Source organism: Lethenteron reissneri, chromosome 25 (genome assembly GCF_015708825.2).
Source record: "Lethenteron reissneri isolate LAM-NWPU_2019-01 chromosome 25, ASM1570882v1, whole genome shotgun sequence".
Classification (NCBI taxonomy): Eukaryota; Metazoa; Chordata; class Hyperoartia; order Petromyzontiformes; family Petromyzontidae; genus Lethenteron; species Lethenteron reissneri.
Genome location: NC_083803.1, coordinates 16,632,397 through 16,658,092, shown reverse-complemented (window position 1 = coordinate 16,658,092; position 25,696 = coordinate 16,632,397). Strand labels below are relative to the sequence as shown.

The 25,696-nt window shown below is 47.3% G+C and overlaps 1 protein-coding gene across 5 annotated transcripts in view; it reads right to left on the bottom strand.

The window, feature by feature from the left end:
* The window catches only part of EHBP1 (EH domain binding protein 1), an 85,338-nt gene extending 70,951 nt beyond the window's left edge, over positions 1 to 14,387 (bottom strand). For 3 of the 5 annotated variants that reach the window (XM_061559538.1, XM_061559540.1, XM_061559541.1), the window contains exons 1-2: positions 14,213 to 14,386; positions 8,671 to 9,038 (exon numbers count right to left, since the gene is read on the bottom strand). In XM_061559538.1, the coding sequence (XP_061415522.1) occupies positions 8,671 to 8,774 (104 nt within the window). In that variant the 5' untranslated portion in view covers positions 8,775 to 9,038; positions 14,213 to 14,386. Of the gene's footprint in view, positions 1 to 8,670; positions 9,039 to 14,212 lie in introns of all 5 variants that reach the window. The other 2 variants (XM_061559536.1, XM_061559537.1) reach the window with 1 other exon arrangement.
* Between the last annotated feature and the right edge of the window lie 11,309 nt (positions 14,388 to 25,696).

Here is a 25,696-nt window from a genome sequence, read left to right as displayed (position 1 = left end):
CATCGCTCGCATAGTTTGTGCTCCCGTGTGCAGCACAAGCCCAGAGCGAGGCCGCCATTAACGAGTACGGACCGTATTTTATTTAAAACGCCACGGCGGGCCGGCGTTCACAAAGGCGATCTTTGTGTGGTGTTCTTTACTCATTTAGAGTCGGTTACTTATTTTGCTTTTACCCCCCTCCAGCACAGAGCCTTGTTTAAATTAACCTCTACGCTTTATGGCACGCACTGCGAGCCAGGGTTCATTGGCAGGCTTGGGAGGCATTCGTGGCGCGCTACAGAATTTAAATGCGACCCCCTTTCTAGCGGGGGAGGGGGGGGGCGGAGGCAGAATGGGTCAACTCCATCCTTTGCTTGTGTTGGCTCCGCAGTGCCGCGCACGTGCAGGCGGTATCGCCTTGCGGAGGACGCAGATTGGCGCAGTGTGCGAGTGTCCCAGCGAAAATTTCACGTGGACCAAAACCAAACGCGCGACAACACTGCTAATTATGCGCGTGGTTGCACGGCTTAAGGTCTCTACGGTTTAATTATTTATCGACTTCCTTTGCACAATTCATCTTCGTGTAACCTACAGGGGTGCACAAGCCCCGTGTACACATGGCTTACACGCCGCGCATGAATTATATATGCCGCAGGATGCAGAAACATAACACAAACTCGGACGTCATCCGGTATAAAAGAGTGTTTGCGCGAATAAAACCACGCTGTGCGATGTTACAGCGAGATGCCGCGGGGGACCAGGTGACGGCGCTCAAAACACGATCTTTATTTCGAGCTTCTTTCACACCGTACGTAGCCAACCGTGCTAATCCGAGGTGCGAGGCAAGGACAACAAACTAAACACAAACATCTATTCGAAAGAAATTCTTTTCAATCTAGATTATTTAACAGTGCATAGCTCCGGTGGCTTCCTAATATCAGAAGGAAGAGCATTCCAGACGGTCAGAGAAGCACATCGGAAAGCACGCGATGTGGTGACCGTCTTTGTTCGATGGTTAGCCCAAAAGCCGCTGCGAGGATGACCAGAGTTTTCTTGATGGTTCATGCTCCGTTTGTATTACCCTTATTTGTCCAAGAAAAATGAGAAAGAGAAACCCAAATTGTCACAGACGTGCCCTCCTATTGCTTCAACACAGCACACGAGAAAGTTGATCTGTGTACAAAAAAAAGTAAAGCAAATGAATGCAACTCAAAAAGGTTAGAAAGTTCAATTATTTCTAAATCGAGGTGGTCAACTGGCTCAGAGGTCAGAGTGCTGTCCGTGCACTGCCGACATCTTCCTTTCAAATCGAGGTTTCAGCTGCCTGCGATTAAACCAGGTTCTCAAGTTGGCGGTCTCAGCCCGGTCAATAACTGCATAAAATACCATTACAATAAGTTGATTTTGCACTTAATTCGCTTAAATTCCAGCCATGAGAATTTAAAAAAACATTCTTTGACTGTCATTCAATGAACATTAATTTCTGGTAAAGTATTTCCTCCTAATGTGAATAAGCGGTCAAATCAAAGATATTCCAGAAGCAGTTCTGCGATATTTGATGGGCTCCAAGCTCCGCGTTCCCAGCTTGAACCTTCCGCATCGAATCCCAAAGTGCCAGTCTTGCGCCGTCTTTTAATCAAAACTCTGCCCTCTCTGCAAGGAGCTCTGTCCGGCGTTTCGTTCTAAAATTTCACCATCGCCACCGCCGCGGCCACCACCACAGCCGCCTCCTCTCACAGGTAGCGACTTAGCGCGCTTCGGGAGGCCACGCAAGGCCTGGGCGGCGGAGTAACCCGAATCGCTCGGCGAAACGTGACCCACGGGGCGGGGAGGGGGGGGCCCACGATAGAAAACATTCTCGCAATTCGTGGGCGGCGGGGGGCGTGGACGCGGCCCACAGAAACAACATCGTGGGGGCGGCGCCGCGATGGCTTCTCCCGCGGCAGAGATTCGCATCGGAACGCCGTCACATTTGGGCGTGCGAGAGCTCTACGGTAAATATTCGCACGTGTTCTTACTTGACCAGCCCCCGAAGCTGTTTTTTTTTTTTAAAGGAGAGAAGAAAAATACTGGAGCGCGAACGATCAAAACGCAATAAATAGCTTGCCGCCAGGGTACCGTTGGCTTCAACGTTTCGGTACATGGTCACATGATCAGCATGTGCAGCTCCCACTTATTAATTGCAGCATTTATCGGATTTTGCTAACGACTTTTACAATGCCCTCCCGGTTGACATATACTTTTTCCATTCATCTTCCTGCCACGTGAAAGAATTCCAAAACTGCCGAGTACAGCAAATATTAGTGACTACACAGCAGAGTATTGTCTCCACGATAGCGTCTCTGGAATAACATATTTCTCTATAACTTAAAATGTTTAAAATCTGCAAGATGTTACAAAAACGAAACACAGTTGCTGACAAAGTAAATTGGAATAAACGTGTTTAAATAGCGCATGAAAGCATAAGAGAGATGCACACACAAAAAATGAGATAATTTACATGGGTTTAAAAAGGCGTCGTTCTGTTCAGCAAAGTAAGTGGGCTTGGGCCCGACTTTGCTTAAAAGGGGACGGTGGCCAATGGTCAAGGATAATTGCAGAGCGGCAGGCAAGGGACGGAACGCATCCGAGATGACGTGCCAGGAGATGGAGCGATACCAACAGCGTAACCGCAGGTGCTTGGTGGATTTTTTTTTACATCGCAGCATCCACGTTTATCTCGAGCACATGGCAGTGGGGAGGCCAGCAGTGGATTGATCATGGCTGATGATGATGATTTCCATAATATCATTGACAAAATCTATTTCCCCACAAGTGTACAACACCAACCCAAATGATCCATGCGCATATTCATGCACGCACTGCAAAAAGCTGCGTTGTGCCGGTTGGAACCCTCGTGGGGATAAAAACATTTCTCCGCCACAGACTCCGGAAGCGTGCGATCCAGCTGGTCAAATAGCGCAAAGAAAATAAAGCTCCGTACTGCGAGCCGGTACTGTACGCGCTTGTGTATAGTCAACGTATGTGTGGGTACACAACCGTGCTACACAACACGTGCTCATTATCATCATCTGGGCACCAGATTTTTTAAGATTTTCAAGATGATATTTGGTATTATTCACTCACATGATCATGCGTCATGCAGGGGCCGAATCAATATCATTTGAAAACTCATTTCTTTACAAGTGCTTTTTGTGTTTAGTTTGTTGTTCTTCCCTCGCACCTCCGATTAGCACGATTGGCTGCGTACGGAGCGAAATAAGCTCAACATACATACATCACTGCCATTGTAAATTGTATGCCAAATACTGTCTCGGCTTGCAGCAGCATTTTGCGCTGAGTGGGAATTCTCCCAACTCAGCACTTGGGCATTCAGCCCAAGCGAGAATTCAGGAAGGGACAAATTGGTAACCGAGTACCGATGGTGATTGAGATATGTTTTTCTGGATTTTTTTTTATCGCTGACATAAGTTACATTTTGCTGTGACTTGTATCACAATTTTGGAAATCCACGTAGGTACGCACTTTGAGAACTGCTGGCCAAACATAATTTCGATTCGATAAGAGAGCTCTATCATGCAATAAAAACGTAAAAAAGACCTGTCATAATCGGTGTGGATGTAAAATAATCCTTGGCGTGATTGGTAAGAGCCGACCTCATGCCATGTTCACACGTGTTGGAGAAGCCACGATTATCATCATCATAATCACCATGATTGCAATCGCCGCCACCATAATTGTGATATAGGCTTCTCCAGTTTATATGCCCATGTGGACCATTTATCACATGCTCTGCTATTTTGATTCCTTCTGTTACTGCTGACAAGAGGACAATGCATGAGTTAGCGGGGCGACGCGTGCAATGCGGAATTCTTTATGCAAAGTTGAGGTTAAAACACAGAAAGTTCGCTATCTGGAATCACACTCCTTTCCGACACAAACTTCCTCACATAAACCCAGGCCCCTGTACTTCTGCTCGTATTCCCCGCTGCGCTTGTATAACGGAGGCTATGGTAACAAGGAAGGCAAGGATGACCAAGTCATGCTCTACGGCTGTGAGCATCATTTCATTTCCTCATGCTTACGCGCAACAATCGCATGTTACACACAAAAGGGCATAAGAATTGGCAGCAGAAACTCGACTTTAATGCATCTCATTCCAACCCCGCCTCTTATTCTCTCTCTCGTATGGAAACCATCAACATCTACAGTAACCTTGCCAATGCATATTTGCAGGCAAAAACCAGGCGCAGATGTTTAAGGTTGTGAGATCAGCTTTCAAGCCTCAGTCAAATTCCATTCATTTTGATGGTAACTCTAAAAGCCATTTTTTTACAATAGATGTCCATCCAAGTGTGATCACTCGGCTTTTACATTTCCTGCCCGCAAATAATTCAGGGTTCCACAACCTTAAAATCCAACAAGCAACGCTAACCGCAACGGCGCAAGTGCGTATCACTGTACCCGCAACGATTCTCAAAAAGGTATGATAAGATAAGGGGAGCCTGAAAAACGCGTTCAAGGATTTTGAGCAAGAGAGGACACCCTGTTTACAGCAATTCTTTTTTCTTGGTCCCAGTTTTACCCGTTTAACATCACGTGTTGGACGTCAACTAACTTGGACCGGGGCCACACACAAAAATAACTGGACCCTGTTGCCCGTGACGTTTAGATTGCTGCTAACAAACACACTTTGTAATGAGCAGGACACATTTACAAAACACGATGTGCGCACGTGTGGGGAGGAGGGTATGTCCACTTTCAGACCACTTGGTCGTGTTCAAGAGCAAGCTCCGAGTGAAAGGAAGCCGACTTGCAGGTTGCCATTCATCACGTGCTCCTTGATTAATAAACCCCACCTCAGAGTACTTTCCATCAAGGCTCACGGACTAACTAATCGTTTGGCCGAGATAAACGTGGGTATAAACTTCACATACTCAGTGTTTGAACGCACTAGCACGGTGTAATGATTCTACAAACACACATCGCCCCCTTGAAGAAGCAGTGCAATGTGTGCAGTCTGCTTCATGGCCCAAGCCTTTCCCGATTATGGACTTTTGCACCATCCCAGTTCTTGTTGCACTGCAGGACCATGCTGCTCACTCTTATAGGCCACTCACAAAGAAACAAACACAATAAAGCAAAGTACTGCATACACAGCGCGCAACGTGTACTGTCGTTACGTCTGAGATAAATAAAATAAAAACTTTGCCAAGATTTTCAGAATTACTAGTCCAGCGAATTACAGTAATGTTTGTGCAATGTGACATTTACGACTGTAATTTTTTAACGTGGCCAGCATTTTCCGAATGCAGCCAAGATTTTGGTGCGGTACAGTACACGTACGCACCCATATAAGGCTACGTGGAGTCAAAAACAACATTCATCATGTGCAATTTTGTGGGGAATCTGGCTTTTTTGGCGCTCAAGCCAATGTGAACGTAAAATGTTACCCTTGACAATTTGCAGCAGCAGCAGCATTTAGTGCACACTGGCTAGGTTACATGCTGGCAGTCTCTTCTCACAGACACCTTACCTGGTTCGACAATTGCAACGGAGATCGGTGGCTTGTGATCAATGATGAAGCAGTTAGCTTCAAACTGACGCTATTCATTCAAAATATTTTGGAGTGATCCATATTTGTTTTCGGGTTAGGCCACGTGGTGGTAGTTTTACACGTATCCATGTATTGATCTAATTCTGACCGATAATGCTGCTTCACCGGTGGCATCAGAGTTTTCATCACCGAATTCAACATCGACATGTTGGCTGCAATAACCTACGTTTAAAGTTCACCGTGTAGTATGTTTAAATGTCAAAGGACCAAACGTGTGAGTGAATATATATGGGCATTAAATAAGATTACAGTACTTAATACCATTTACATTTTAGTGTAGATGACCAAATATAGTTGGAAGCCAAAATGAGTTCCCACAGAAATGAGCATGTTTATAGCCCTGAGCCAATGGTGGATATTCTGCATTTCTCGAACAGGGGTGAGTTTATCCATAGGCCAATTACTGCTGCCTTCCTACAGAGTGGTACTAATTGTAGTGACCATGAAGGCATTAAGGGGTGAGTTGATCACCAAATAGGATTTTAACTGTGAGTCACGGTGATTTTACCAATGGGAAGAGGGGCAAAAACCCCATCTCATATTCCTGCAAAAGATAACAGTGCAACTGCGTGGGTGAGTGGAGGATTCTGCGATGCAAAAATTACCACAAAGCATTTAATTAACATACGGATGCCAACAGTGACTCACAAGCATCTGGATTCGTAATCACGTTTAAATATAGCATTATCGCTGCTCCGCTGTTAATGCCCCCAGCATTACAGTGCGTTTATAATCCCAATTGTCTGCTGCGAGGGAGTCGTCACGGCGGCGCGATCCCACCCCCAGCAAACGGCGCAGGCCATTGGCTGGGGTTTGGCATCCTGGGTGAATCCCAAAATGCGATATCTGCGAGAGCCTCGGAATTCCCCATTGAAACCGCCACCAAGCGGCTCGTGACCAGCCGAGAAAAAGAATAGCATCCGTAGGACGCGTCCGACGGAAAACCCGCGCCGAAGAGGAGAGTGATCAAGGCGCTAAACAAGTCACGAATTAAAAACACGCACGGCCTTCGTCGTGAAAGCCGGTGGCACGAGAGCTTTCATTTACCAGAAGCCTGAGCAATGAAATTCAGTGCGCGGTGCCTAATCTTGGGGAACGAGAGGGGCGGGACGCAGGGACACCGTTAACATGTAAATTAGCCAGGCTGGGCACGCGCACGCGCGCCAAGTCTGCGCGCAACTGTTTTTTTCCTCTCTGCCAGACGTCTTTTTTTTCTCTCTCGCTCTCTCTCCTGCCAGACGGCTCACACCAGCGACAGCGCAAGAGACAGTGAGAGTCTTCCCTGAATATCGTTGCTGGCATCTGCGTCACATGTTATATATATATAACTGCGGAGTATGTGTGTAGCGTTAAGGTCACCCTTAGCTCAATTCCTGCAGCGCGTCGGTGGCACACACGTGCAAGCAGAGTGTACCGGACGGCTCGCATCAATATTGCAGTAATGTCAAGATGTGTCATGCCAATAAAATGGAACACACTGTACACTTATTTTTGAACTATGAGTACATCCAATCAGTTTTTTTGTACGTATAAAAACATGAATACGTTAAAAAAAACTTTTGATATTTTGGTTTAATATCTCATCTATATATTGGGAATATCCGAATTTGAAGCAGAATAGTATATTTCAATCTTTTATTTTCTTCTTCAATAAACCGACAAATATCTGTCCATCCACCTCCTTCTCTCTCAATTATCTCCCTCTGTCCGTCTCTCCCTCTATCTTCCATAGTCTGCGTCTCCCTGTGCCTCTGCCTCCCACTCTCTTCTTTGCATCTCCGGATTTCTGTCCGTCTCTCTCCATCTCACTCGCCATCTGCTTCCGTCTCTCTGCGTAATTACATTCGGTAGAATTTCACCGTTTACATTTTATTTACTTTTTTCAGCAAGCACTGTACTCTCCAATATTCAACTGCTCAACACGTTTCACAAAATACACGACTACCAAATCAAACAGAGCTTCTGCGGATTGATTTGCCCGAGCATAACCAAGATATGTATGCATGCAAAGGTCTTAAGTTGTTGCGCAGCCTCACTGCACGGCGCAATTCTATCTTAAAATGCATCGACACGACCCCTTAATGTCCCTAAATCCAGCACTCGGAGCGACAGCACAGCGATTCTTAACGCATCGAGCTGCGGCGTGCTCCGTGCACAGGGTAATGGTCATGTGAGCAGGCATGGAGTCAGGAGACCGAGCGGCATGTGTTCCACGCTCATACGCTCCAACGTTCCACGGCTCTTCCCTTGACCGTTCAGAGCGTGGATTTTATATAAATAAATAAACTGGCAGCGACGACGACAACAATGAGAACATTCAACCACCAAGATGTTCTTCTCGTGGCTCGTGTGGCCCCGTGACGAAGCGTGGTTACGTAGAGGGCCCGGGGGCTAAGCAATGGGACCCCCCCCCCTCCCAAATTGGCATCCACATCAATAAAAGGGGGTTACAACTTCTGCATCGTAACAAGCAGTCAATATTCCAATTACTGTGGCTAGATTATGTTAACATGCACTGTGTGTCACAGGTACGCCTGTTAGCAATTAAAGCTAGGCGAGGGTGAATCATAATTGCCCTACTGATATTCAGAGGCAGTATAATGTCACTGCTCGATCGTTAAGTTACAGACTATGGTGCATAACCTTTTACCTGGATATAAATTGGCTCATCAATGGGAACTGGGCCATTCTAAACGTAGTGCTATCGCTTACAACAACCACCAATATAATATTTGTAAAGATGATAAAACACAAGTTAGCAATTGTATTTGTTGATCAAGTACTTGGTCGGTTGAGCCATGGAGCCACTGGTTTGCACATGACGCTCTGACCCCAGTGACCCGAGTTCGATTTACAACCATGGCCAACATCAGCGGCGAATGACATCTGCACCAGCGCAGGACGCATTCCTCCCCCTTTCGCCAACCCTCGCCGACCTCTGCGGTGTGAAGTGCGCCAACAAACAAACAAACAAACCCCATGGCCGACACATGGCACGAGAAAGAAGCCTTCGCCCAGCAAGAGAGATTGAGAAATTGTTTAAGAATATTATTGAATCAAGTACTTGTACTCACCATTTCTTGGTACACTCCACCATCAGCTCTTGGTAGGAGGCCACAAACTGGAACTTGGAGGCACGTTTTCCCACTCGCTGCAGTCGCTTCCAAACCGAAGACATGATTGAGCCGTGCCACGTCGTAGCGAGCTCCAAAGTCTGAAGGCTAATAGCTCCAATTGCATAAAATGTAATAAATAAATTAAAAATGTTGCATAAAAATTCACGGTTACTGTACAGCTCTAAAGGTATGGCTTCAGTGTCCCACGCATAGTCAAGTCTTCGTAGCGAACTTGGCAGTAGACCGGCGCCCGCTCTACATGGCTTGGTTAAGGCCTGGTGCTTGCCTGGCTCCGGTCGCAGCCCTCACTTCGCGAAAGTCAGCCCCTGCAAAATATGAATAATAAACATGAGCAAAATTATTCACTTTCATTCGCAACATGTACTGCACGTCACGAGCTTTAAATAAATAAATTAGTTGAAATATGCTCCAGGAAGTGAGTTGGCTGCTCCTCCAGTCAGTAAAAACCATAATCACAGGCCTTGTTTGTCTGCGATCAAAACACTCGCAGCTTATGCCAACACAACACGTTGCAGCAAGGTCACTGCAGCCACGAAACAGCCCGAAGCTACCCACTATTATGATGCATAGCAGAGGGCTGCCCTACATTTTGCAGATGTGCTTAACAAAAACAAAGAAAAACTCAAGAACGTGGCCTTCAAGGCCCAAGAGGTCTACAAAAGGCAGCATCAACAGTTCCCCAACTCACCAAATCTACGATAAGCTAGACTATTAACTGGACACGTTTTGCAGTCGGTGCCAAACAAAATGAGAAGTTGTCATAAAAAATAGATTTCCATATGGATGATTTTTTTTTAAATCACCAAGAGCTCGTTGACATTTCACTGTAATGACATTGCCTACACAAATGCCCCCGCTCCAGAGGTAGGCATGCCGAGCACTGTACGTCTGTCAATTATTCACAAGAGTGAAATGGGGTTTTTATTCGTGCAAGCTACTTGTTTGTAGAGGTAACCGACTATCTGCATCTGAAATGAGTTTGTAATGCAAGCCCGAAGTAGTCTTATTACCTGTTCCATGACAGGTAGTTAAAAAATCACACAATAGTTCCCAACCCTGACCGAGACTGGTACAGCTGTATTAGCAACAGTCATCCTGCCATTCTTAGCAACGCCATCGTCGAGTTCAGACGTGCAGGTGACGAGCAAATAAATGTATCTCTTGAGAGTAAAAGGATGGCCGGGTAACTTAAGAAGCAGACTCAAGACTGGTGCCATCACAAATCCTACCTCTAAACCAGATGAGTCTCACGCTGGAGCATGCAGGCAGCCCCATCCTCCTCGATGAACGAGATTCTGGGATGAATGCGACGACCACTTTTGCCCCCCATCTCATTGTTCTCAGTCGACAAGACGATTCCGTCAATTTACTTATCAATCGCAACAAATCCGTCGAGCAGCCTGCGGTGCACTTGGGACCCACGGAGAGACGTTCAAGGTTGAAGGCATCCGTCCCCGTGCCCTGCGTGTGAAGTTCACAAGCCACTGGCCGTGACAATCTACGCATCCGACTGCCACCACGTGATTACCACTGTATATTACGGCAATAAAAAAAAAGAGCCCTAAGCGGACCCAGCCGATGCCACATTCGGACGTTCGTCGCAGGGCTGAGGATTAAAACACGGACACGATTTGCGCTTAAGACTCAATATACCCAGTATGTTAGTTTAACCAAGCCACACTTGCAATGAGGGCCACGGTCTAACCCGGTCAAAAACGTCCTCGATGAAGGAGCACCCAACAACACGCTGTGGATGAGGCGACGGAGGAACCAAAGCAGCAGGGCGCACGTGCCAACAGGAAAATGTTGAAATCTCTTTAAAATTGAAATTTTTCACAATGCCGATGGCCAAGCAATAGCTCCTGTAGTAAAGTGGGCCGCGACAACATCATCAGTAAATGTGCCACGCACAGTCATTCGGTTTCATGTCACCGGTGCGTCCGAGTTTGAGACGGGTGATCGAGCTTTTCTCTCCGTGAATTAGCCTTACTTCATTCCTCGTTTGCTTTAATTGACAGGCAGCGGAATAATAAAATGTGCCCTCCCTGTGCGCCGTAATGACTTGTAATGACAGCAGAAGTTTGTAATGACAGCAGATGCGGTTTAAATCCTTGCCTTAGCTGCCACTTTATTCCAGCGGTGTGACGCATTTCCCAAGACAGTTACATCAACACTGCATTGGGACACACTGCGCTGCCGTCAGAAATGTTGCGCAGTATGCGACGTCCCTGCCTGCCCCCTGTACACACACACAATAGACACTTTGAAAATCAAGGAAGGCACATATGGAGCTCATTAAGTGCCAGCACTGCCGTCCAATAACAGCTTCCACAAGCTCAGTTCACTATTGATGCCGTGGTAGAGGCAATACTCATTACATAACCTCACTCCACATCAAATGTTTAGAATATGGTGTGTTCAGCTGTCTGTAAACCATTAGGATAACCGATCGGTTATCACAGTCCTGAAAATAACCGATCCGGTTATTGTATTTACAACACATATACAATAACAAATGTAATGGAACACATCTGTTTGGAATAACGAGGTTTCCACTGCACTGAAAATATATACTGATTCTAGATTTGAACATATACCGAGTAGAACTTTCCTCTTGATAGCTAGGTTTATAAAAGTCCATAAAAAACAACTTCAGTTATCGCGTATTCCGTATCTTTGTATTGCTGCAATTACAACGCATGTGTAGCGTGCCTCGTCTGCTGCAATGTGAGAACACATTTGTAAACACACAGCCCACTGCCATGAACAAAATAGTACAAAAACAGCCCTGGAGCAGCAGAGTGCAGTAGATTGAACTGTGTAACAATAAAACATGTTGTTCCCGGGCAGTACGTGTTCGTTCCTAATTGCTTATGCCTCAAAAGTACAGAAAGTGGCTATTATTCCCCACAAACTTTGCTTTTGTGACCAGGGCAGTGATATTTTGAAATGTACCTATTTTCAATGTGAAAACGTGGTGTGCATTTGTGTCATTCCTTCACGTAAAGTCCTGGTCACAAAAGCAACGTTTGTGAGGAATACTTTTTAGGCATAAGAAATTAAATAATGACACTTACTACCCAGGGACAAACATCGTGTTAGCAAGTGTCGTCAATGCCGGTACAATGAGAGATTAGAACCAACATCGCCTTTATAACAACAACAACAACACAATTGTAAACACGCACAGCTGTAGCATGGAGTATACTTATGAATACCGACACACACTCAAAGTCCACTACTGTATTACACAAATACCGCCACAGTGATAAACGAGAAACACCACACACTCAAACCACCGATACATTGCAGAAGTAACGCCCCGACAATGTTACCCTTTATCAGTGCGAGTGATACATGGGTGAGCATCGATCATCCTCTATTGTAATGAACGTAATAAGCACACACAAACACAAATACCATCATCGCGACGATTTTTCTGTACACCCAACACAGTTAGCCGTCTTTATACCGACACATTTGTCAACACACAATCGCCTACCGGTATGCCGGACGTGTCCTTACACGAGTCGCATAACAATGATACAAGGAGTGAACACCACAAGACAATACACACACACACACACACTGGCCGTATCAACACATTTGTAAACAACACAATCAGCCACCGTTCTAATGCTGTATTACAGCGCCACAATTCGCACGTGTAAGATCATACAGTACACGCGTGTGAACATACAGTACACGCGTGTGAGATCATACAGTACACACTCGTGAGATCATACAGTACACGCGTGAATTTAATACAGTACACACGTGTGAGGACATACAGTACACACGTGTGAGGACATACAGTACACGCGTGAGTTCATACAGTACACACGTGTGAGATCATACAGTACACACGTGTGAGATCATACAGTACACACGTGTGAGATCATACAGTACACACGTGTGTGAGAACATACAGTACCTGGTCTTCACCTGAGGACGGCTGCTTGCGTTGTGGCCGAAACGTCGTGAGTATTTTATTTTATTGTTTAATTTTTTATTATTTTATTATTTCCCTTCTACGTGACTTTACCGAAAGAAAGAACCAAGAAGAATTAAAAAAAAGGAGGCCACAATATCCGCCACATACTCCTCCATATGTGCAACCACGACTGCGACCATGATATTGACACGCGTGTAAAAGCATCCCAATTAGCCACTACGTAGTATGTGTGTAGCACATATACTACATTAGTGTAGTACATACCACTACAGCAGGTCCCAACCACAGGGGCACACGTGTACAACAACAGCAGCAGCAGCCTGGGTTACACACCGTGTACAGCACCAGGTTAAACAGATACATTCTGCATATAGAACGGGGACGTCTTTGGAAGTGCATCCGTGGTGATGAACCAGTTACCAAGTTACCATTCACAGATGTGCTGCGGTGACGCTACGCAAGGCGGAAACGCCAGTTACCATTAGGAACACCACTACTGTACTATGTATCCACTGCTAAAACATGGTAACGTCGTTACCGATAGGTATAGGTAGGTACACGTCTATACCAGTTACCACTGATGATACATTACCACAGTTACCACTGTGGATACATCACAGTTACCACAGTTACATCACCACAGTTACCACTGATGATACATCACAGTTACCACAGTTACATCACCACAGTTACCACAGTTACATCACCACAGTTACCACTGTGGATACATCACAGTTACCACTGTGGATAGATCACAGTTACCACAGTTACATCACCACAGTTACCACTGATGATACATCACCACAGTTACCACTGATGATACATCACCAGTTACCACTGATGATACATTACCACAGTTACCACTGATGATACATTACCACAGTTACCACTGATGATACATTACCACAGTTACCACTGATGATACATTACCACAGTTACCACTGATGATACATTACCACAGTTACCACTGATGATACATTACCACAGTTACCACTGATGATACATCAACACAGTTACCACTGATGATACATCAACACAGTTACATCACCACAGTTACCACAGTTACCACTGTGGATACATCACCACAGTTACCACTGATGATACATCACCAGTTACCACATCACCACCGTTACCACGAGATCTACTTACCGTACGTGTGTAACAATGAAGGCGATGTGGTGTGCAGCCAGAGGCCCCACCTCGCGAACGCACTCACACCACTGGTGATGTTGTTGCTGGTGGTGATGGTGGTGGTGATGGTGGTGATGTTGTTAGTGGTGGTGATGATGATGGTGGTGTTGATGGTGGTGTTGATGGTGGTGGTGTTGGTGGTGGTGATGGTGTTGCTGGTGTTGCTGTTGGTGGTGGTGTTGCTGCTGGTGATAGTGGTGTGTGATGGTGGTGTGTGATGGTGGTGGTGTTGGTGATGTTGATGGTGGTGTTGGTGATGTTGGTGGTGGTGATGTTGATGGTGTTGGTGGTGATGGTGGTGTGTGAACACAAAGCGAGGGCTGTGTTGCTCACCGAGCGGCCATCGCAGAGCCTCGTCCCCCCGGTCTCGCTCCTGCTGCTGCTTCTCCTGCTTCACCTCCTCCTGCTTCACCTCCTCCTCCTGCTGCCACTGCTGCCGCTGCTGCTGCTTCTGTATCTGCTGCTGCTGCTTCTCTGTCCGAGCCTCCTCCTCCTCCACGCCCTCCGCGTCGCCCCCCCCACCCCCCACGGGGCCGCTCATTAAACCCGGGACGGACTCTCGACAAATCCCGGACTGGAGCGCAGCGGCAACCCAATAAAACTCGGACTGGACTTCGCCTGGACTCGCACGACCCGAAGCGGAGTCATTGGAAGTTTATGAAACTCATCAGCTGCTGTGAGTTGTGTAGATTCTGAACGTGTTCACGTATCAGCAGGCCACGACCACACCTGGGCATCGCGGCGCCTGTGCCAGGCAAGGTGCACTGTGAGGCTATCACGTGGAGGTCTCGGGGCAGACCCTGGTGCCATGGGTTGGCTGGCTGAGATGACCGGGTAGATGCAGCACCAGCCATCCACCGAGACTCGCAAACACATTCCTTAACATTAAATTGGCCCAACATATATTTTTTTAAGTATTTAATTTTTACGCAACGATATACCAGGTACACACCACAGAGGCCATTAAAGGGGGTTGACACCAGCACAACCCACACATTACGGATTGTAGCGCAACTGAAACCTGTCTAAACCGCATGTTGCCATAAACTGATTCAATTCACTCTACCAACCCCCTGGTGTCTTTCTAAGCTTTGATACCAGGCCCAACATCTTAGAGCAGAATCCTCTTGATGAAGTATCTTACGATTCGCTGAGGCTCCCCCAATTAATAAATGATAGTAGTACTAGGGGCCGTCCATAAATGACGTCACGCGATTTTGGACGATTTTTTACCCCCCCCCCTTCGTCACACGACGTCACAAAAAGTCAGACCCCCCCCTCAAATGACGTCATAAAGCTCACCCCCCCAAATAAAACATGCTTCAAATCGCTTTAAACTATTGTCATTGTAGTGCGTATTTAATGCGGCGCTGCACTCTGATGTTGTAGGAGAAAACATTTATTAAAAAGTCTATTTAACTAAGTAGAAATTGTTGTCTATTTTTATTTAAAGTTGCGCATTTTGACGTGACGTCACATTTCTCACCCCCCCCCCTCGTCACACATCGTCACTAATGTCTCCCCAGGTGCGTGACGTCATTTATGGACGGCCCCTTATTACTGTGACTGAACTCTGGAAATAACGTTGACCCATACAATCTGGTCTGGATGCATGAAATCCGAACTGGGTACATCAAATCCCGCTGGAATTACAGCTGCACACATAAATCTCAGCCTGGTTCGCATCCAGAATCTTGAAACCTAGTACACCTGGGCTCACATATCCGGCTGAGATATTATTTTTTTGTTACAATAATCCATGGACCACACCGGATTCATAAAGCCCAGCCCAGGCAATGCCTGAAATAATATAACACTGGGCCAGATCTGATCCAAGTAAAGCCTTGGCATTCATAAAAACCTGACCTGGATTCTACCTGCATTCATACGAGTAGAGCGTACATTCCAATCCACATCAAACTTGCATTCCAGTTGCCAGGGGCGATGGTGCTGATTACCCCCACCCATTGGGTATATTCTATTGCATTACACTGCATTATATTCTGCATCGAGTATTCTATAGTGCATTTAATATGCAGGGTGGTCCAGGTGTCTCGTGACCCCAAATTAATTGGCCCCTAACATATAATTTTTCTCATTTGCATATTCATTTCTGTTTTAAATAAACCTTACTCCCAAAATATATCACGTTTCAGAGAATTAAATTCGGGGGGGGGGGGGGGGTGGGGGTCACAAGACATCTGGACAACCCTGTACATTACAGTACAGCGTCTCATATCCGATTCACAGTACAGTGCTCGCAGTCGAATGAGTGAGAAAGGTCGGACACGGGAAGATCTCCACCGAATGGCGATGGACACCGCGCGCACAAACACTGCGCTGGGTGCGGGATATTCATTGGTTGATGGGGTCGACTCCATCTGACGGTCGGATACGCGACGTTGTACTCTGTGTAAACGAACTGCGGTCCGAGTCGCAAAGGGGATGTTTAGTCTCAATAGCAGTGGTCGGTGACATCTACTGCAGCCTTGCACCCCTTTGGTTATCGATCGTTTAAAAATGTAGAATGTTAATAAACACATGAAACAAAGTGGTTGTTCTCGCGTGCCCGTGCTTCATTTGTGTTTCGATTATTTACTTTCTAAATAAAAAAAACCTGGCCAAGTCTCACACCCCTAGAAAGGGCATCTCGCACCCCCAGGGGGTGCAGCGTCCACTCCAGGTTAAGAAGAAGAAGAAGCACTGCTCAATCGGGTTGGAGTGAACAGTGGTTTAGTTGAAATGTAATATGATCATTGGTTTTTTACCCTTTTATCTGGCAACAAAACTGACACCTTTTTTTACAAGGAGTCATGTTTGCATTGACCACAATACCTGCAGTCGAAATGCAAACAAAAAACACAACTCTAATAATGTATACACTGTCCTTGAAATTGATTGGTCCACTCCCGAGGCAGCTTTCTTTAGAGCCTAGTCTCACATGGTGTTGGACCAGATGACGCCAAAAGGCGCAGAACTCAAGGACAATGTATTTTGTCGTGACACGGATGGTCCGTTTAACCAGCGTCGCGGCAATTTTACAAAAGGGAAGATCCGTGGCATCGATATCGCAGAGGAGGAGAGTGCAGCAGTTGCCCTGAAGGATTATTGCGCAACAGAGCGAGGAGGTATGTAACGGTTCTAAACGCATTAGAATGTTTGCGATCGAATATACGCGATGTAAGGCGCAGGTGCGATGTGCATCAATGTGCAGCTGCTGCGGGAGGTGCGGCTTCTAACTGGACTCACACTCCTGCGAGTCTCAACCAAACCACTTCGTTCTAGACGTCACCTTCATCCACCCACTCCAGCAATTGACCGACGATGCTCAGCGAGGTAAAGCGTGGCTAACCCCACACCACACGAGCCCCGCACTTGCAGCGCCACGCTGGGTTAGACTCCAGCTCGTTCAGGATGCGGCTACTGGAGTCGTTACGCGCTCTCGTGTCTCTTGCACTGGCTGCCAGTCAAGCATCGAGTGGATTATACGGTCGTGCTGCTGACCTACGAGGCACTCGATGGGTTAGCCGCGCAACATTCACAACAACTGATCCTTTGTTCACTCTCCAACGAGGTTCCTGAGATGTTCGGATGGCCTTCTTCTAAGAACTCTGAGGTCAAGGCTCTGTTCTTGGCAGTGCAGCTAACGGACTGTAGAAGAACGCGTTTTTGCCTTTGGCAATGAGACAATGTGTCGTTAGAGCTGTTTAAGTCTGTCCTGAAAACTCACCTCCTTAAATTAGCCTTTACCCCCCGCTAGTTCTGTCCGTTTACCCTGCAGGTTCTAGTCATTTCCTGCTTCCCATACACAGCGTGCATGGGGATCTACGGATTAAATGCGCCTTACGAATGTAAATGGTCATCGTCATTATTACTTGCAGCGTAGGCTTCAACAGTTCCCTGTCGATCGCACAGAACCCGTCCGTGCTCGCTGGCCCGTGCCACGTGCGCTCGGTGCGTGCCCGCTAACACAAGCCCGGTGCGTGCCCTCTGGAATCTCACGAACGACGATGACACATTTCCGATGGGTTCAGAGTAGAGCTGTGGGGCACGGGGTGTGGGTGGGGAGGAGGAGGAGGAGATGGAGCGGCATTTCCTCTTGTAACGGGGCTCGGGTGGCCTTCAAAACACCGCTCGCTTCCTCGTCCTGGTCGGAATGCGTAAATAAATGAATATAGCCGTGCACAAAACTCCACGCCATGCGCTCCGAACTGCCACTCGCAACAAGATAATTCAAGGCGAGAGTCACACACACACGTGTTTAATAGAGCGTAAGGTTGAAATGCTTTGAAAACCATGCGAGTTGTGTATTATAAATATTATAAATAATTTACAGTCATTTGTCAATTCGCTGCTGGGTGAAGATCTCCTCTAGCTGTTGGTCTAGAGATTATTTGACCTTACTTCACCACGCTGGTCAATGCGGGTTGATGAAGATGGGGGGGGGCAGGACTAGTTCATATATCCCCTCTTGACCACTGATTTTAACCAAGGCCAGGTTTCAAACTCAGCTCGCTGAGTCAACAGAGTGGCACCCTAACCACTGCGCTACCACCAGATCTCCATGCCCACGATGTGTGGAAGAGTCAGTATGTAAAACGATGCAAGAGTGATAGGGCACTTACAGAGGTTAGGCTTCTATCCCATCTTCATGCACTGATCACGTAACTTTTAAATAAGGTGCAGCCCTGCAAATTGCTGGCTCAGGCCACTGCTGGTGGAAAGGCCTCCAATAGAGGGAGCGCTAGCGAGGGCACTTTTCAAGAGGCATTTTTTTGGCCTACTCTTCCACGCAGGCCAGAAGTGGCGACCCATCCCCGGATTGCAAGTCCAGTGCGCTGCTGACCTTCCCCCGCACCTCCGATCGGCACGGTCGACTATGTACGGTGCGAAAGAAGTTCAACATACAGTACATACATAACCGTGACGCCACAGCAGCTCCCTTTGAACCGAGAGAGGCGGCGTCAACCGTGTCCCTGTCCGCAGACAAGCCGGGGGTAGCGAACACTCCCGTGGGGCGACACGCATGGGGAAACCCACGTTGGCAAAGCCAGGGTTTTGATTTTGTGTTTTGTTAATCCCACCGATGGGGGTGGCGAGGGAGGGTGGGGCGAGGTGAGGAGTGAGCCACTGCGAAGTTTCCCATTCAGGACCTCACCGGGGTTGAGTTTCCCTTTAATCCGCGCTGCGGACGGGGGTTGCCTGGGAGGGCTTCCCCCTCGTGTCCCTTCCTGCGCGTTGCTGGGGGGTGCGTGTCCCGTTCATTACTTTTCCTCGCCCAAAAACAAAGCGAGACAGCCACTGCCCTTGTTTTCCTGAAGCCACGAGCCGAATGGAAGTCAGAAAACAAATATTAAAATAAAAATCCATCGAGTGCGCAGGCGGTGCAACTGCGGCGGCACCCACGGGCGGGAGGGGCCGGGGGTCAGAAGGTGCCTGGCGGTTCACGCTACGCAGAGGGGGCAGGGAATTGGACACGTGGCCCCATTGCATTCCCGGTCCATGCCAACCACGCTCTGCCGCTGTTGAGAAATATTTCAAACTTTAATAATTTACGACACACGTGGCACATATTTATTAGTTTCAACATCTCTGCCTACCGCTTTAAACATAGGCTTTTCTGTAACTCTGTTTTGTTTGCCTATACAGTGAACCAACAGAAACATAACTCTGGAAATGTTCCTTTTTGTGTTTCGTTTGTTGTTCTTCCCACCGCTTAGTACGGTTGGCTATGTACGGTGCGAAAGAAGTTAAACATACATACATAACTGCCGTGTCATATTCTGCAATGATCTCGCCGTGTCACATGTTGTCTGCTTTATTATCATCCTCTTAGCTGAATTGGAATCCGAATAAATGATAAACAAAGGCACAGTCCATTGTAAATCCACTGCTGGATGAAGGCCTCCCCTATGACGTGGTTGTCTCGCCAAACGTCACCACGATGCTCAGTGCGGATGGGTGGTAGATCGAGTCCCCGGACCGCGTCAGATATCGATCGCTACTGATGCGAGCCGTTACTGGGAATTGAACTCAGGCAACCAGCTTCATAGTGCAGTGCATGACACAAGCATTTTTTTGGGAAAAAATAAAACAGTGATGTAAAGAAATAGCAACAAAAAATTTAATTAAATTGAATTCGGTCTTCCGTTGATAAAGATAAAACACAATTCATCAAGAATTAAATTATCACGCAACACAAACTTTTCGGAAACGTAAACAAAAGTTACGTTTTGGACAGTTTAGTTACGCTCTGAAGTCGGGTCACGGCCCGAAACGTTACCGATTATATTTTTTCCTTTTATAATCCATGAACCAGATCCGAACTTGATTCCATCGAAGGTTCCATCGTTAGTAGCACCCGTTTATTAATTTGGCTCATGAGAGTCAAATCATATGTTTGCAATGTTTATCGCATAATTCCCAAGTAAATTTGTACCACTAAGGCTATGTCACCCTATCTGATCTGGGCTCGTGGACGATGAAGGCAACGTTATTGATGCATGTGTTGTTGAGTTTTCATTGTGCAGGAGGGTATGGGGGGAGGGCAGCAGTTTTGGTGTTTGCGGCGCCAGTGGTCAGAGAGTCACAAATCCGTTTCTGGTTTCGCTTCCCGCTTCCGAGCACCACGCTCACATGACCGCTACGGGCAGCGGCGATTGGCTGGCTGGCTTACGAAGAACACGCGTGTGGACACTGGGATTGCGGGGGTTGTGGGGGTTGTGGAAGCCGCTTGGGCTGGAGGGTCCAGATCAGAGGTTTTGCCCCCAGATCAGAGGGTTCATCCCCAGATCAGAGGTTTCGCCCCCAGATCAGAGGTTTCTCCCCCAGATCAGAGGTTTTGCCTCCATATCAGAGGTTTCACTTTCAGCTGCTGAAAGTGAATTCGGGGAAATTTAACATTAGGTAGTTTTCAGAGAGGGGTTTTTGGTGTTGTTTTGTTAAGATGAACGAGTTTCGTGCTGTTGTTGTTGTTTTGGTGTTTTCCACCCAACTGGGGAAAAAGTTTCGAAACAAAAATACATCGTCTTGTTTCACAATGTGGGGATTTTTTATTTAATAAAATCATGTAATGTTTTTATTTTTCTGCCATTTGTTAATTCACTATTGTGTCTGCCAAGGGGGTTGTTTGACCATACTTCCCCACACCGGTCAGTGCCGGTTTATAAGAGGGGGGGGGTAGGGTCGGTTCAAATATCACCGCTAACCGTCTGCCTCGGCCTGTAATCGAACTTGGGTTTCTGGGTTCATAACGCCATGTGCGGAACACTGTGACACCGATCAGCCCCTACGTTTCACAAATACTCGAGGTTTTTGGCCAAAAGCCCGAAACACTTTAGTGGAAACACTGACACTTCGCATTTAAAAGCCTCTCTAGTGCATGTACCGGTGCTGCCAGATCCGAGTTTGGTTTCTGGAAAATTCCGTAATTAATACACGTGCAAACGGGTTTTGTTTTTTAAAGACTACATTTAGTTCTGGAGTGTTATTTCAGTTTCCCTGAGCTGATGCTGCCCAGCCAGAACAATTGCTGCATCGATGTCACGCAAACTAAACCAACCCCATCGCAGCAGATTGTTACAATTTTGTGAAATTTGACGATTTCACTTGGAGATGTTTATCTGCTGAAAACTGGTGAGTCGTCGTGACTCGGCAGGGTTCATAGAGGTGAACTTTAGTGATGTGTGGGTTTTTTCTGGTCGATTTGTAGATATTTGTATTCGAGTAGTTTTTTTTATTAAAAACTGTTTTCAAAAATTACCCAGTCTTTTACTGTTCTCAAACATCAAATTGCGTATATAGATATAAAATATTACACAACATGGATTATATAACATCTTCAAACAGGCGCATCGCAAGAGTGTACCAAATAGTTGGGCATGTGTCCCATTCCATGTTTGTGTGAATTCTGGAGGGTATTGCTGATCGTTCCAGAGATTATCATCTCAAGGACCTGGTGAGGCGAGCACGTGCACGGGTCACGGTGCCCCAACGTTTGATCGATGCGTATGGTGGATCGTGCGTCTGTGTCGGATCCATCGCCTGCTTGGTCATGGAGGGCTCCAAGCCGATTTTATTACCGCTGCTAGAGTGCTTCCGTGGGGAGCGGTGGCGCAGTGGTTAGCGCACCGTGCTTTGAACCCGCCGAGCTGAGTTCAATTCCCGGTCGTGTCTGACATCAGTGGTGAGTGATCATCGAACTGATTCTCAGGTGTGCCTCCGCTGCCCCTTCGCCACTTTGTTCAGACCAGGATGGTGAAGTTCGGTCAAACAAGCCCCACGACTGAGTTAGAAGGCCTTAATCCAGCAGTGGATTGACAGAGGGCTGCACGGTAGACTGCTTCATTGTTGGTTTGACGTTGAGCTGCGTCCAGCCGTGTTTGGCCACCCAAATAAAGTCACGGTTGAGAATGGATATGGAAATCCACCTCAACGCCCGTTCCGAGCTACAGCTCCAGAACCCTGGCAAGGGGTTGGTGGGCTGCGAGGTGAAGAGGGAGGAGGGGGGGGGGCGGTCTGGTGGGGATGGAGCATTGAGCATTGCCCTAATTGGGCCGAGAGGTGGAAACGGACAGAGGTTGCTATGAGATGCAAACTACCTCGCCTGGTATGGAGGAAGGAGGTCGTGGGTTCGAACCCGATCTTAACGCCTGCTGTATCTTTGGATTTTGCGTGTTCTCCCCGTGGTCGCGTGGATTTTTCTCCAGGTCCTCCGGGTTTTCCCTCCACACTGAGAATCAACGTCGCGCCTTTCGAGTATTTGACTGATATCCATTTCCACACGATAAGCCACTTCGTAGAGATATCACTTATGGCCAGGTCGCTTCTTAAGAAAAGATGTATGGGCCTTACCTAGTAAAATAACAATTAATTTAGTTTAATAGGTTGTGACAAAATATCCCCTCGTCGTTAACGCTTCCAATACTGTGTCATGTCAGTTTAACACGTAGCAGGCTTTCGCGACCAATATTATCCATAATAGAGGTGTTTTGGGTTAGATCGCGTAAATATATAAATGTGTCGTTAAGCCCGCCACCACCCGACACAGCCAACTAGTAAGGTTTGTCACGTAAACAGAACATGCCAATTCGTCACTCGTACAGCACACCGGTGTGTTGGAGAGCCAAGCCACAACAGTTACAATCTGAGCCAAATTTGGCTGTCGCCTGATGAAGCTAGTTGCAATTACTGGCGAAACGTCGTACTCAGTTTGTAAATGTGATCTTTGCATCACAGTAGGCAGTGGCGTAGCTTGCTGGGCATGAGCCCCTAGTCGATGAATGTGCCCCGCTGTGGGACGCCAACAGTTGTTGCCCTTTAGAGTTCGACTGCCAACTAACACCACCACCACCATCACATCGGGGACTTATTGCTCATGCAATGAGAGCCCCACCCCTATGCGATTGCACCCCTCCTCTATGCACCTCTGAGCTGGTGCAGTGGCACCGCCTGCACACTTGGAAGCGACTACTCTGATGATTGGTGCGTGGACTGCTCGCCGCAGTCGGAACGCACGGCTACACGAACCGAGGCGTGCTTGCCAACATTCGCAAAACAAAACATTCAATCATTCATCGGTTGACTGTTTGAAGAACTCTGTGTGTGCGTGCGTGCGACCAAGAGCGTGTGCGTTGCGCATATTTCTTTCAGGTGGAATGCTGCGCTGGCATCGATCGCCACCGCCTGGCAAGGGCTGTCTGGTTTATTTTCAATAATCGCTTCCCTCCGCAGAGTGAAAACAGTCATCACAGCTTGAGCCCCATTGCTCTACAGCTGTCGGAGTTATTTCGATTACAGTGCGAACTCGCTGGGCTGCGAGGTGGCCAGGAGGTGGCAGTACAGCAAAGCGGGTTCACGAACCCATCTGTGCACAACTTTGACCGTTCAGCCTCCGGTATGGATTTTTTGCACGTAATTTAGTTGTCAGCAGATGGCAGCACAGCAAAATTGATTATTGTACTGCACTATACTGGAATGTTTTTACTCCCTGTCTGCACCGACCAAGCACTGACTAGCGTGGTGAAGTATAGTCAAATAAGCCCCATGACATCCACACACGCACACGCCGTGGTGAAGTCTTCATCCAGCTGTGGGTTGACAAAAGGGCTGTAGGTGTACACACGCGGTGGTTTTCATGCCACCCCGCACACACAAAACACTCATGGAATAGAACTGGCCAAACATCCCAATACAGGACTCTCGTGAAGATACTTTGTTAGACTCCACAATACTTTTCTGGATAAATAATTGCCACACATGATCATAAATGGGATATTTGGCCAAATCATTCTTGAGTTCAGTTTTTTCTTCTATGTGTGTGTATATATTTCAACGTACGTACACAAAGATGGAGCTTCAAATAGTTGTCCAAGCGTTATTGTTTGATCACGTTATCAACGCGTTTTTCGTCAACGCAAAAATTGCACACGGGATATGCGTGATACTCCCACAAATGCTGCGGGCGAGCGTCTGTTCGGGTTGCAGGGCGACCGACGCTGGCTGTAGGAACATCGACTCACGATCTTCGTCTGCAGTGGAAACATCTCAGCAGCTCGCTGCTGCAATCAGTGGCCGGCGTGGTTGGCGTTGGTGGTCGTGGTGGTGGGAGGCGATGGTGGTGGTGGTCGTGGTGGTGGGAGGTGGTGGTGGTGGTGGTCGTGGTGGTGGGAGGTGGTGGTGGTGGTCGTGGTGGTGGGAGGTGGTGGTGGTAGTCGTGGTGGTGGGAGGTGGTGGTGGTCGTGGTGGTGGGAGGTGGTGGTGGTGGTCGTGGTGGTGGGTGGTGGTGGTAGTCGTGGTGGTGGTGGTAGTTGGCAGTCCCGAGCCTGCGGTGAATATTCCACATTCCAATGGACGTGGTCAATCTGTCCAAAGGACAACCACGGATGACGTGGCGTGGTACAGACGCTTCGCCGTGAACGTCTTCACCACGCGTCGTTATCCACTGCTGGAATGAAGGCCTTGTTTCGTCATTGGGGTTGTTTCACCAGACTTCACCGCGCTGGTCAATGCGGGTTGATCAATGGAGGGCCCGGGACGGGTGCTGCTCGATGTATGCCCTTGTGGGTTCGATCCCCCACAGCCATATGGAAATTATTTTCAGTGCAATTTTCCCCGAATACAGTACCGATTTGCTTCACACAGGAATTGCCTGCAACGTTATTGGCAGTGTAACGCGCAAAGTTGCGTACCTGTCGAGGCAGAGAGGCAGTACATCAAGTAGGTTACTGATGTGAATGGTTTTCTGTCACGTGCGTGTTCTCCTGGCTCTCTGGTTCCCGGGCCCTCTGGAGGGAAAGGAGAGTTCTGTCTGGGGAGGGGATAGAAGCGTGAATGTGGCTCTGCACACAACTTGGTTTGCGTTGGACTCCAAAATTTGGATTCTAGCCCAGATTCGAGCCGTTTGGTCTCTAATCTGGCTCGAAAATGTATTAGACTTCACTTCATTCCATCGCCACACTCGGCAGGAATTCGATTTATTTTATTTCTCATATGCCGAGTTGCCATTTAACTTTTGTTCAAATAAGTGCCGGTTATTAGAATAGATGTTGCGTGGAAAATTGATGAGCAGGGTAATACAATTTTTATATTTACTTCCAAACGATGTATTCCTGCTCTATATTTTGTCAAATAAGTGCGTTGTGGACGCAGCGAATGTGTTTTAAGTTGAAATGACCTCCACTTGAAGGATTGTATCCAATCACAGATAGTTACAACCAGCACCCTACTTTAAAAACAACTCAAATCAGAGCACGTGACGTGAGCAGTGGCCGTCACTGGTAAACAATTCCTTTATATTTCAGGTTTCCGCGGCCTTTA